This window comes from Amborella trichopoda, chromosome 10, assembly GCF_054954075.1.
Source record: "Amborella trichopoda isolate Santa Cruz 75 chromosome 10, AtrichopodaSantaCruz75HAP2 v2.0, whole genome shotgun sequence".
Taxonomy (NCBI): Eukaryota; Viridiplantae; Streptophyta; class Magnoliopsida; order Amborellales; family Amborellaceae; genus Amborella; species Amborella trichopoda.
The window spans coordinates 39273245-39287274 of NC_142345.1; the positions used below are offsets into that span (position 1 = coordinate 39273245).

The following is a 14030-nucleotide window of genomic DNA, read 5'->3' on the forward strand; positions in this document are numbered from 1 at the left end:
TCGGGAATCGGGTGAATCGGTCAGAATAAAGCTTAAAAAAAATCCGAAAAAATTATTAAAACTCATTATAAATATTGTTTTTTAGGTATTCAATAAGAAATGAGGGTACTCCATTAAGAATTTTCATGTTTTTGAATGAATATGCGAATATTGATATGTTCTTTCCCTGCATGAACCGCCATTCAGCATTTAATTTACATCACACAAAAGGATAAACATATAATTATCATAGAATAAGTATATCAACATACATGGACTACAATAAAGCATAAAATTAGTAACATATGATCTAAAAATAAAATGATAGACGACGTTATTGTTCTTCTTGGTCACGCTGGTGCCATTGATTGAATTTGTTTAACAATTCATTGATTCGATCTAAAAACGAATCATCGATATTAACAGGCGTCTGACTATTCTCAAATCCCTGAGTGTTAGTGTTTTGTTGTGTTCCCAATCTAAAATCCCCGAAGATTGTCCATCCTTCATGCTCACCTGCACTGTCGTGCTCATCCCTACACTGTTGCTGTTGGGACTCGATATGTGAATAATATGGCTGGGATAGGGTGGCCTCAGAATCATCATCTCTCTCATTTTCTCTTTGAATAATATGGATTAAAAAAAAAAAAAAACAAATTTTCAAAAAAATCGATCATGGGTTAAAAAAAAAATCACAAATTTTCAAAAAATTCTATCATGGATTACAAAAAAAAAATTGATCATGGATTAAAAAAAAAAAATTACAAATTTTTCAAAAATTCTATCATGGATTACAAAAAAAAATTCGATCATGGATTAAAAAAAAAAAAAATTCAATCATGGATTACAAAAAATTCGATCATGGATTACATAAAATTCGATCATGGATTACATAAAATTCGATCATGGATTACAAAAAAAAACAAAAAATTCAATCGTGGATTACAAAAAAAGAAAAAAACAATTCGATCATGGATTACAAAAAATTCAATCATGGATTACAAAAAACTCTATCATGAGTTCCAAAAAAAGCAAAAAACAAAAAATTCAATCATGGATTACAAAAAAAAAAACAAATATTTCGATCATGTATTACAAAACATTCGATCATGGATTACAAAAAATTCTATCATGGGTTACAAAAAAAAAAAAACAAAACAAAAAATTCGATCATGAATTACAAAAAAAAAAAACAAACATTTCGATCATGGATTACAAAAAATTCGATCATGGATTACAAAAAATCTATCATGGATTACAAAAAAAAAAAAAAAAAAAACCGTACGGGACTCGCCGATTCACTGTTCGGACTCGCCGATTCCGTACAGTGAATAGGCGAGTCACTGTACAGAATCGTCCGGTTCTCTCTAGGACCGGACGATTTCCGATTTTTTAGCCGATACGATCCACTTTTTACGATTTTCGAGTCGAATCGAGCGAGTCCAGTTCGACTCGATGTTTTTTAAAACACTGGTTCGAGCCAAAGAACCGTGAACCTTTCCTTTGGTCGCTAAATCTGGTGATTTTGCCGCTGCACCAAAGCTCTCCCCTCTTCCTCATGAGTTTGCGCTTCTCTCTCCTCTGTGACAAATAACACAACCCCTGATGAAGTATGAGAGGCCAGAAGCCCTAAAATGGAGATCCTGAAACATTCATGCTCGATGGTTTAAACCAGAAAAAGAGAGAGAGAGAGATGAGAGAGGAGGGAGAGACAGGGTTTATTGAGAAAACAAAATTTCGGCTATTTGAAGAACTGAAAATAGGTAGTTTTGTCTTTTTTAAAAAAAATTTATTACGAAGTTCAAAAAATGTACATATAAGTAATAATGAAAAGTATTCGGTATTTTAATAATAATGAAAACTAAAACAGATATTTACATAATTTTCCAATATACAACTCGTATGGATCTGTTAATACTTATTTTTAGGGTAAAATAAATAATCTAGAATATGATACCGTAGAAATTATTTTTAGGATTTAAAATCCCTTTTCTAATTTTCACAACTATAATGGTTAAAATTGAGATGATGAATTTGAGGGTTTTCAGATAGCTATAACTGCAATTTTTGTGAGTGTTGATAGGGTTCCAACTCTATCAAATTATTTCTCATTTAAACAAGTTCACCCTCTATCTCTTTCTCCATGAAACCCCTCTTTCCAACTAAAGAATCTTTGACCTTGAGAATCAAAACTGGCCAGGTGGATCTAGCCTATGAAGTCATGTACTTAGAAAATAGGGGAAATTATTATTATCCGATTGAAATCTTTTACAAGATCATTAAGGGTCAAAGTATCCCAATGTACATTAGAGGTTTATTTTTAAAAAAAAATTTTTCTCTGGCACAACCTCAAAATAAATCTTAAATAAGGCCATTTTAATAAGGGTGGAGTATAGAGCGGAGACTTTAAATAATCAAAGTAATGTGCACCTTGAAATAATTTTAAGGAAAAATTATGTACATATCTGTTTTAGCACATCTCGACTTCTGATTTTTTAGTGCAAATTAGATTCAGACAATCAATGTTGGACATCACTGTTTAAATCTAACTCGCACTAATAAGAACCTAAGGGGCAGGTTTGGACACTAGGTGGCTGAAGCCGCTCATTTAAGATTCTTTGCAAGTGTGAGATAGGTTGGGACGCCTACAGCAGCGCCCCCTTCACTTAAAATTCTTTAAGTTCGAGATGTCTGAAAAATTCAAACAATGAATGTTTGACATCGAATGTCTGATTCTATCTCGCACTTAATAAGAACCTAAGGGGGCTGGTAATGAATGTTTGACATCGAATGTCTGATTCTATCTCGCACTTAATAAGAACGTGAGGGGGCAGGTTTGGACACTAGGTGGCTGAATACACTCACTTAAGATTCTTTTTAAGTGTGAGGTGGGTTTGGACGCCTAGTGTAGTGCCCCATTCACTTAAAATTCTTGAAGTTGGAGAGAGATTCTGATATTGGACGTTCCAACCGCCCCCAACTTAAAAAAACACAAGTGTCCAGGTTCAAATTCCCAAGATGTTTTTGTAACATTTCAAAATTAGATAGAACAGGAGTAATGAACCCACCGCCTTAGGGGCGTTAAATGGATTGGGTTAACCAATCGACCTGGCTGGTCGACCCGACAATGTCCAGGAGGGGGCGGCTCGTAATCCCCTAGATCTAGCACCAAATCTCACCTAAGGCATTAACTGAGCTCCACGATCGCGGGGCCCATCCCATACATAATGAGCAAGTTTAGAGGCAAGAACCACGACCTGTGGAGCTTTAATCAGATCTAAACATTAATGTTGACCTCTTGTAGTTTTGTGGGAAGCTCCACATAGAGGGCTTTAATGATTGATTGATTGCGGTTGATAATATTTTGGATCGAGTGAACTACCAAAGCAACGAAAAGTTAAATTCTAACCAAGCTCCACAAGGACACTAAATTCTAACCAAGGTCTACAAGGACACCAAAATAAGTTCGACTTCACAATGAAAAAGCAAAAATTCCTAATTTAACCAAAGATGATAAAAAATTCAAAGGAAAATTTCTTCTAAGCAAATTAAAATGGAGCACTCACAAGTGATTCCTCATTAAGACGGGAGGTTTCCCACCACCTTAAATTCAATAAAAAAAGGAATTTCTCCAAGATACTTGGTATTGATGTAATAGAACTAGACACCGGGTATATGAAGGCCCTAAAAGGAATCCAAAAATATGCTTAGCTAAAGAAACTGATAAAATTTATAGAAGGTGAGCATTCAAACTCCAAAGGTTTATCAATATAGTGACAACTGAGATAGTCTTTTATCCAACATTTGAATCTTCAAGTTCAAAGTTGAGCTTCTCCCAACCTCGAGAAAATAATACAGATGGGATTTTGTTTTTAGTTTTATTTTAGGATATTTGTGTCTTCTTACTTGTAGAGAATTAAAGAGTACAATTGAAAAATTAATTTTTAAATAGATGAAGCACTTCATATTCGTGTATTCTTAGTCGATAATCTACAAAAATGAAAAAAATAAATAAGATGTCACACATAAGATTAGACTGAGCGTGCAAAGTGGAGATGTGCAACCGAAGTTTTATGTGATCGCTACATATCAATGAAGCTGATGAGTAAGTTCTATAAAATTGTTTGTGAATACCAACTTTGCTTTATGAATGAGTGTAACTGAAATGAAAATGTTGAGTTGGATGAGTGGCAAGACAAAAAAGGATGGAATTCGAAATGAATACATTAGGAGAACTTAGATGGTACCATAAATGAGATCAGATAAAATAGACTTCAACAGTTTAGTTATGTGCAGTGCAAATTTAATATAGCATGGCAAATTAGTTCAAGTGGAAGCCTTAGAAAGGGCAAAACTTGAACACATAGTTGTAAATACTAAATAAAGATGTGGATTTAGAACCTCACTGAAAATATGGCCTTTAATGGAGCAGAAATGTACTAAGATTTATGTAACCGACCCCAATTAGTTAAAAAAAAAGCTTGAATGATAATGATGATGACGGACTTCCTTGTTGTTGGCAACTGATAAGATACAAGGTAGGTTTTAAGGTGTTTTTTCTTCCATAAATAAATAAATGCCAAACAAAAAAAATGTAAATAACAAAATTTATTGATTCTCATGACAATATCTTTTTGAGAAAATATTATACATTCTCATTTTTAAAAAAAGAAAATTATTTTTCTAACATCTTCTCAATATTTTTAAAGTGGCACCGGAGTGAAATATAAATAAATAAATAAATAAAACTTAAATATAATCAGGAGCATATTTTTAGCACCTCAATGATAATTTCCTAACTAAATAAAAGAATAAAGGATCGAGGGCACAAGCTGTGAGAGAGAGAGAGAGAGAGAGAGGGGCTTTCCTGATCATACTTTTACTCCAAACAAAACAGGTCGAAACAACAGCGTATAAAAAAAACCATGGCAGCGACCACTGCTACTTTTCATTCAAGGGCGTAAAGCCACAAACGCTCAAATACATAGTGAGACCAACACTCTTCATACAACAATGAATTTCCACACTCCTTATGCGGACCACGTATTCAAAAAATGCCACAACTAAATCAGTCCATAAGTGAACATCGTCCCAACTGTTACAAATGAACTTCACAAAATTTTTTCTTTTTCCTGGAATAAATTACAAAATCTGTCACCAAGATTGAACCCACTCTCATTTGATAGTTCCAACTAAGGCCTCTCCTATCAACCCAAACATAATCACAGTGTTTGATTAAACGGAGACTAAGTTCTGCAATCCCTCCAGTGAGAAAATCTTTCCGCTTTTTGGAACAGGTTCTGGTTTGAAAAATGAGAAAATATTCAAATCGTTTTTCACTGCAAATGAACAGTGGAAACAAATGATTAAGGAGAAACTTCATATTGAAGGAGAAAAAAAAATAGAATCAAAGTCTAGATTATTCGTCAAAAAAGGAGGCTCAGCCTCAAGATTAATGATTCAACACCTTAGAAACAGGATGTTATTTCACAACTGCATGTATGGCACTCCTCTGGGCATCCGTCAGACTCTGCATGTTTCAAATTTTAATCAAATTTAAAAAAGATATTCGATGAAAAAGAAAAGGGCATAAGATTGAAGAGCTGGCACCATACATAATTTAGTGAGGGTAATGTGGAAGAACCTCTCTCATTAAGCAAGCAGTAAGCACCAACACTGGCTGGGGAGATGGTGATAGAGAGAATACAATATTTATTTATAATCTTAACTTCCAAATATGACTTGTCATAGGAAACTTGCCAACACTAACGACGAAGGAAAGCATGGGAATGAATAACAGTCGTGAATGACTAAAAAAGCAGCACATGAAATTTGTTTAAGCAATGCTTTGATGCAGAGATTTCGTCCCAAGGCATCAAACACAAGGAATATCATGCCACAGACCAAGGAAAAACAACAAAAAAATATGCATAATGACAAAACCCTTGGATAGATGAATACGGAAAAGAATGCCCAAGGCATTTGCTGAAGCACAGTGAGAAACGAAAAATATGATGCCTTTGTTTCATTCCATGTTTTTATCTCAAAAGCTAATAGACGCAGCACCTAAAATTTCAAAGATGATGCAAGAAAAACTATCCAAATCGGCATTATCAAGCACAGACCAGTCACGAACCAGTTAGGGCACCAGTTGGACAGGTCGATTCACAGGTCAGACCAGTCTGAAGAAAAAACAAAGGAGTAATAAAAATCTAAAATTTTGGACAAGCCAGTCTAAACCTGCCAGGTCACACCGGTTTGACCAGCCTGAACTAGCAAGTTCAGACCGGTTTTGACCAGTTCAGAGTTCCATTTGATCACCGAACTACAATAGGATATCACCGACAGTACATTTCGACCAATTAAACTATAAGCCCCTACAATTTCTTCTACATGCAATTCGCTCACTCCTAATGAAAGAAGAAACTGCCGTGTGCAAAGGTTACACGTCTCAACGTACGCGTCACGGAGAGAAAAGAATGCACAGGGGACTGACATCTAATTCATTCTTGAATCATTTATTGATGAATTGAATTAAGAAGAGGGGCTCTTAAAAAGTCTACCCTGCTACACCGCCCTCTGTACCAGTAGCTGCTATTAATTAAATGTAGCAGCTTGAAGAAAATCCTCTAAGAAAGAGCATACTTATTACATGCAAGAGGGTATGAGGCTCAAATCATGCTACCAGACACCAAGTGGGCACAGCAAGATCGTCTATATAACCATCTAGATTACTTAAGAAGGAATGACCATCGAAGTCAAAGGATGCAGCAATTTTTTTACAGCAACAGACCAAGTTACTTCAAGAGATACCTGGCAAAGAAGATCAAATGATGGTTTGTTGGTACTTGAAAATGTTTTGAGGAAATCCACAAGATAGACTGACAAATTGATCTGCAATACACAATATAGTAAGTTAAAAGTACTAGAAATTAGGAGTTTGTTTTTTAATAATTTATGTGTGCAGTAATCTAGGTGACATAATAAATAAACTCAAATGCATGAAGTGGAAACATTATGGTGTTAAAAGTAACAGACCTCATTAAGAGGATCAACACCCTTTACAAAGTCATCTTCATAGTCATCATCTTGGTTCTAGAATTTCAGCACAAAAATTGACAATTGTCTCAGTAAATCAAAGGTATACACAAAACACACCAACAAATAAAATAAGTGTACATATATTGTACAAGCATATGTGAGCAAATATCAGTAGGGAGCTTCACATGGCAATTAGTGTTGCCCCCAACCTTGGGCTGATGTCACATGTCAACACATATTGATGCTTCGACATGCGTCAACACCTCCTGGGTCCCAACAACATAGAGCACATACCTTTGTGGTGAGGCCTTGCATTCTATTTTTGCAACTTATACTATATGTGCGTGTGCGTGTGCGTGTGCGTGTGCGTGTGCGTGTGCGTGTGCGTGTGCGTGTGCGTGTGCATGTGCGTGTGAGTGTGAGTGTGAGTGTGAGTGTCTGTGTCCATTCCATGTGCATATGCGTGTGCATGTGCGATGTGTGAGTGTGTGCATGCCAGCACACGCAGGTGCATGCATGCCACACTGTATTGGGCTTTTAAACTGAACGTTAGATGCATATGACACATATAGGCATCCAAGTAATACAACTGGCAATTTACAAAAAGAACATTTACTACACCTCATTGAAGACACTCTTCATGGCATCAAGTTGATCAATTGTGGGTCTTTTGTTTGAAAGAGCTCTGACTGAGTGCAGGATATCCAGGCGAGTTTCACCTTCTGCCTCCAGTTCTTCCCAGTCGGAGTCCTGCAACAATGCTCCATAAGCATATTTGATGGACAAATTAATCCTAACAGCACGTATGCATGCTCATGCATGAAATATGGCTATCCTAAATTATGAAGTGAGCTTGAGGCATTTTAGACATTTAATATAGGAATTTAACCTAAAACAAGATAAAATAAATAGGTTGTAAAGTGAAAGGATATTCATAATATTCAGAAGGAAATTCAAGACCATCTGGTTCGAAATCTAAAATACTGTCGTTCACATGATTTCACTCATAAATATGTTACTAGAAAACACGCATTGATACAAAACATTATGAAATATTTATTGGTAACTACTGGCAAGTGCAGGTATTAACATCTGCAAGGTTATCATCAAGTCCTCTTCTTAGCTTCTATTGAACTAAGGAAAAATACAAGAACCATTCTACCCTCATTGCACTTGGAGGGTGGGTCACCTTAGCATCTCCCCAAGTGGGAGAATGCACATCATAATACAAGAACCTTTCCAAAGGAACTAAACAGCAGAGGCAGCAAAATAAATTTCACAGACCAAAACTTTTCTATAAATCCCAATTCTCACAAAAAACTTCAACATGTTGCATGTGATCATCTTGGACCCCAAGAGCGTTCACAGAAAGAAGAGAAATTTTTTTTCAAAACAAAGGAAAAGCAAAACAGAAACTCCTTGTGGAGAATGAAATTTGTGCCTGTGTACCCTGAACAATCTCCTAGATGTTCTAGGATGAGTGAGGAACTATTGAAGTTGCCGAAGTGAGATCACCTAATAAATAATTAAGTTGCTGAAGGGCGCACAATGTCATAGACAAATATTCTTAAAATTAGGTTTTAGAAGACAATTTAGTTTTTGACTAGTTATTAGAGAAAACAATTCCTATAATGGAATTATATTACCCCCTGTGCAGTAAAAGAGTTTTTAGAAGGGCTACACAACACACACACACAAAGAGGGAAAAAAAAAACAACAGTAGCTCTAAGCCTGTCTTGAGCTGCACAGGTGAAAGTGTACGCCTCAAGCAAACCACGCAATTCAATCATCAAACACATGCCTCTTACAAAAGCCAGTATTTAAAAACTCAGACCGGTGGGTCGAATAGGTCATCCACCAGCCCTGAGTCCAACCATCTGTATCACTGAGTCGACTTGGCTAACTTGGCCAATCTTAAAAAAAAAAAAAAAAAAAAAAAAAAAAAACTAAATCAAATATTCAATATCAAATACTTGATTCCATCTAATAGGAAGCAATCAAAATAAATAAATTAAAAAAACAAATTGGACGAAAATGGTGGGACAAAAAAACAAAAATCGATCTCAGAATTTTTGGCTTTGATTAAAAAATATTTGTTAGGCCATTTGTAGGTCAATGTGATGGGAACATTCTGGGAAAAAATTGAATGAATTTGGTGAAACAATGAGAGAGAAATCAAAGTCTATCGAGTTTCAGTCAAAATTCCCAAAATTTGGACTCTCTACTTCTGTTTTGCTTTTCGATCCAACATATTGTTTTAGAGGTCTATTAGAGGGCTTCAAAACCAAAATTTCATAGCAAATTTACAGATAATTAGGTTGAGAATTACGAGAAAAATTGCAAGAAAGGCTGATTGGGTTATGAGGCTTACAACAAGGCTAGATTTTGATGAAAAAATCTCGTCCAAATGAACTTTTGATGAAAAGAAGGAATTTTGGGGGTCTAAGTGGGAGCGATTTGTGTTCAAATCAATCAAAATTGGGGTTCAATTAATGGGTAGCTAAAAAAGCCTTTATCTACCCTATTTTAACATGAAAGGGGTTACTAGGCGACATGCCCAAGTCCAGCAATAACCAGCACAGTACCCTGCTCCCGAGCGGAATCGGGCAATTCCAATTTGGCTCAGCATTACTAGCAAAAAATACAGTTTTGGCCATTAAGCACAAATAAGCCCACAAGGACAAGCTCATGCACACACTAACTGCTAAACACTAAAAATCGAGGAGAAATTATTACCACATCATCTCCAGAAAGAACTTGCTCTTGAATCTCAATCAGCACGTCCGCCAGTAAAGCAAGTATCTGTCAAAGCCAAAACATTATAATTTTTCATTATGTTACAGCAACAAAACATATTTTAGGGTTTCGTGAATATTCACTCTGGATGTGTGTGAAGTTATTTTTTTCTTTTATAAGGTAGAAAATTGTTTAGTCAGTTAGCTAGTTAACTAGGCATACATGCAAACATAAAAACCATGAGGGTTTATAGGAAAGAAGTCTGCAGGACCAGCATGCCTGCCATCGCATGGCTTTGTAAAGATGAAATAAAAAAGGTAATAAACAAAAATGATAATAAACAAAAATACTAGAGGAACAAAATGTACGTGTCCTGCTAACCATTAATTTTTCTGTTACAGATAACCAAACCTTTGCAGTGCTCCTCAGCCAAAGAAAAGCGAACCAAAAATATAGTACCTTTGCGGGAAGGGGCATCAGTGTCCATTGATCAGGAGCAAGCTTAGCTTTTGAACGAGTCACTATTCCTGCACTTGACTAAATTCATATCCAAGAATAAATTTCAATGTTTTTGAAGAGTCCTAGTAAGTAAAGCTCTACAATGCCAGCATACCTTAATAAGATGCCCCTGAACAGATATTTTTGCCAGTTCTGCATGTTGTGAGGAAAGTAAAAGAGCCAGAGCAGTTGTTGTAACCTTAATTTGATAGGCTCCTTGCATTTCTCCTATAATGAATTCCACAAAAAGATCAGTTTGATAGGACGGAAAATAATCAAACACAAAATTCCACCTCCACAAACCTATAAAAGAAAAAACTTTACTCCGGAATTAGGAGAGATGATTTTCCATAGCAATGTAAAGGACCATATGAAACTTTAACATAATCAGAAGAGGACTAATTTCAATTATCAAGAAGAGGGACAATTTATTTCAAGAAACTGCCACACATTCCATCAGCTAGGAACTACATGAGAAAAAATATAGCCTCGATAGTTTATTAAGCAGCATGCAAAATTAATTTGAAAATGAAGAAAGTGCCGCCTGCCATCTCTTTATATTACAAACGCAATTAGAGAAATCACTAGCAAACATCCTTAATACCCAAAACTCTTTAACACTGATCTACAACCAAATATATCCCCAACTTGAAAGGGAAAATCCTGTAGCTTAGAAACTGGGAAAGTGTCCAGGTCTTATGGACTTGTGTAACCCTTTATTCCAACTCTTTTAACTTCCTTTTGTTATAGTTACCATATGTTTTATTTTCTGTCAAGCCATCTGCTAGTGGAAGTTTCAATCTATGACAAGAAAACAATATCCTCTATAATGGTATGAATTCTCACTTAAATCTCCTTGCTTCAGGACTTCAAGAGGATCTGCTCATTAACCCAAGCCACATTTCCATCAAAACATACTGATGTTCATACTAATTTGCCAATCAATCGACAGTGATTTTTCTAACTTTCAATGTGCAAATGTACCCCAGTGCTTTCCTTGTAATTGTTGCATGAGACTGTAAATCTCTAATCATTTTCAACATTTGCTTGGTATTGTGTGTGTGCCCATGGATCCAAGTTATGGACCTCAAGTAGTTAAACACCCTACATTCCTCTAGAAACATGACACACTTATCTGTCCACATCCAAGTAAAATTAGTTTCTTCAAAGAATACGAAAGCATTGTCAACCAAATGAAGCATCAAAGATGCATCAGTGAACGTAGTTTGATAAGGTGTCACAGATTATATGAACCAATACAAACCAAGCTCCATGTGCGATGCAAATACCATCCACTATGCTTTAAGGCCTCTCCTCCCATATCAGCTTCACGCTTCCTGTAGTTTTTTCTTTTTATTGATTGATTCAGGTTTTCCCATGGTGTTTTCTATTTTATTGATTGCTTCAGACTTTTACAGCTAAATACAAGAGTTCCGGAAACAACTAAAACCCTACAGACTGCAAATAATATGCTGATAGGTACACTTGAGAAGGAAAGAATGTATCATGAGGTAATATCAGGTATTCTTAGAGAACAAGGTTTAGTTGGGGAGTGAATAGCTAAGCTAAACCCCATAAGACAGGAATGTACTGCATGAAGCCGCAAGAGCAGTAAAGGCCATAAATTTTCCGAAAGATTGAAGTCCCTAAGTGAATCTCACACACAAGAGTGAATCTCAAACACAAGTTCATAAAAACCCCCAAGTCAACCTCAACCTTTGGTACACCAATCCCTATCATTGGTAGATGGTAAACGACATTTCAGTACAAAATGTCCATTATGGATTCATGAATAAAAGACATGAAGTTTCAATAGCTAAAAAGCCGTTTTATAGTATAGATGATATTTTATTTTTTTTTAGAATGTGTATAGATGATAGATATCCTTTTTTTTTTTTTGAGAATGTGTATAGATGATAGATATCTTGAGCACCACTGTGAACAATGAATATGCGTATAGAAGGTTCACATCTTGGCACTTCAAAGAACTGTTCTGTAGTATGTTTGTAGTTTGAATTGAAAAAATGAATTAAACTCACCCTGTTGCTTGGTCCACTCAGACATCACATAAGGAAGAGCATTGTCATGACCTTTTGCTGGCAAACTAATCATCAAATCAATGAAATGGCCAACATTTGGGGCACTGAGATGAACCTGCAAAGGAAAAACCACTCAGCATGAGACACGACAATGTTGGAAAGAAGTAAAGGCCCACGTATATAACTTGGCATTGCAAGCATAGAAATGAACGCTATCTCATGTACAGTTATGGGAATACCAACAGCATTAACCAGCTTCTAAATATTTCTGGAAGATCCACTGATAACAATAAACAAAAAGATTGGAGAGAGAGAGAGAGGATGGGATTATAGCAGAAAACATCACGAAGACAGACAGCAGATAAAGTTTGTACCCCTATCTCCATTTCTTCAATTGTGCCTCCGGATTTTGCTTTGGAAATTCACAGCCCAAGAAACATACATTTCCAAAGACCAGCTCAACCGGTTGATTGCATTCATGAGCAACCACATGTGGCATGAAGTAATTCCACACAATTCCCACTAAGTTTACAAGAGCTGCTAGATGAAGCCAAATTACTAATAGGAATTGCAACGCACTCCACATAAGCTTCACAATACTATCAAATCCAGGGATATGACTGTCCATATTCCAACACTGATACTGACATATAACTTTTTGGTCCAAATAATTTCCATGTTGATGCATCAAATTGATTTAAAAGCAAAAACTGTAAGGTCACCAGATTGCACCAGAATTCTCTGAGCCCCAGGGAGATATCTTTACATATTTTTTTTGGGTAGTTCGGCAATAGGAATCAAACTTCAGAAGTAACGTTGCTAAAGTCAACTGCTAACCACTTAAGTCCAAGTCAATTCCTCATTCCCATGGATATTGACATTATTGAAAGGTCTACACAACACTAAACCCTTTTCCTAATAACCATTGGAAGGGCCAGAAAGCAGCCAAATTGTAGTGTGTAGTGTAATACGAAGTCAATGGAGATGTATATGTAGTGGCCCTTTGCCGAGTGGCCATAATCTTGCACAATGCCTTAGCGGCAGGAACCTTATGCTTGGGTGTTGTTTCTGTTCCTAAAGTTAATGCCCCCCTAGTGATCTTTATGTGATTCCGAAAAAACAATCATCTATTGGCCCATTCCGGCTGCCAATCCCTGAGACATTTCCAAGGAATTTCCAGTACTATGCTCAAGATTGGAGGCGCATATCAAATATTAACAGGCAGTCAAAGCCTGAATTACCAAAACTGTTTAAAATTTTATCAAAGTGACACCTTTGGGAACCTTAAGGATTGGAACCGCAAAGACAATGACATGGGTACAGCAGCAATATCCTGAACATGCATCTAATGAGCCAGAAATGGCTAATACACACCAAAATTCTAGATTTAATTACAGTGAATTATAAAGATCCATGCCATGAACAGAAACTTTTAGATCATCACAGAAAACATGATAACGAAACCAGTCATGCCTTGAACAGAAACTTTTAGATCATCACAGAAAACATGATAACGAAACCAGACATGCCTGTGACGATTGTCACACATACGCCATTTAAGATCGTCACACATACGCCATTTAAGATTAACGTACGCGTCCCATGTCCTCAAAAACTAGTTTTGATGTTTCCTTCGCTAACAGGAATAGGTGCTTCTTTCCAAATAATGAAGCATGGGTAAGGCTAATATCAATCGCTTCAGCCGGATGCGCTCACAAGAATAGGGACAACACCTCT

General features: G+C 36.2%; 1 protein-coding gene across 17 annotated transcripts in view; it reads right to left on the reverse strand.

The window, feature by feature from the left end:
- Nucleotides 1-4893: 4893 nt before the first annotated feature.
- LOC18434055 (ARM repeat superfamily protein) overlaps nucleotides 4894-14030 on the reverse strand; it is a 47093-nt gene continuing 37956 nt past the window's right edge. For 14 of the 17 annotated variants that reach the window (XR_016042024.1, XR_016042025.1, XR_016042026.1 and 11 more), the window contains 9 exons: nucleotides 12294-12408; nucleotides 10370-10482; nucleotides 10216-10293; nucleotides 9757-9822; nucleotides 7642-7770; nucleotides 7018-7074; nucleotides 6793-6873; nucleotides 5447-5509; nucleotides 4894-5318 (listed from right to left, as the gene is read on the reverse strand). Coding sequence is in view for 6 of the 17 variants with exons in the window: in XM_020666978.2 (XP_020522637.1) it covers nucleotides 5462-5509; nucleotides 6793-6873; nucleotides 7018-7074; nucleotides 7642-7770; nucleotides 9757-9822; nucleotides 10216-10293; nucleotides 10370-10482; nucleotides 12294-12408 (687 nt within the window). In the remaining 11 variants the exon portion in view is untranslated. The remainder of the gene's footprint in view (nucleotides 5319-5446; nucleotides 5510-6792; nucleotides 6874-7017; nucleotides 7075-7641; nucleotides 7771-9756; nucleotides 9823-10215; nucleotides 10294-10369; nucleotides 10483-12293; nucleotides 12409-14030) is intronic. The other 3 variants (XR_016042012.1, XR_016042015.1, XM_020666976.2) reach the window with 1 other exon arrangement.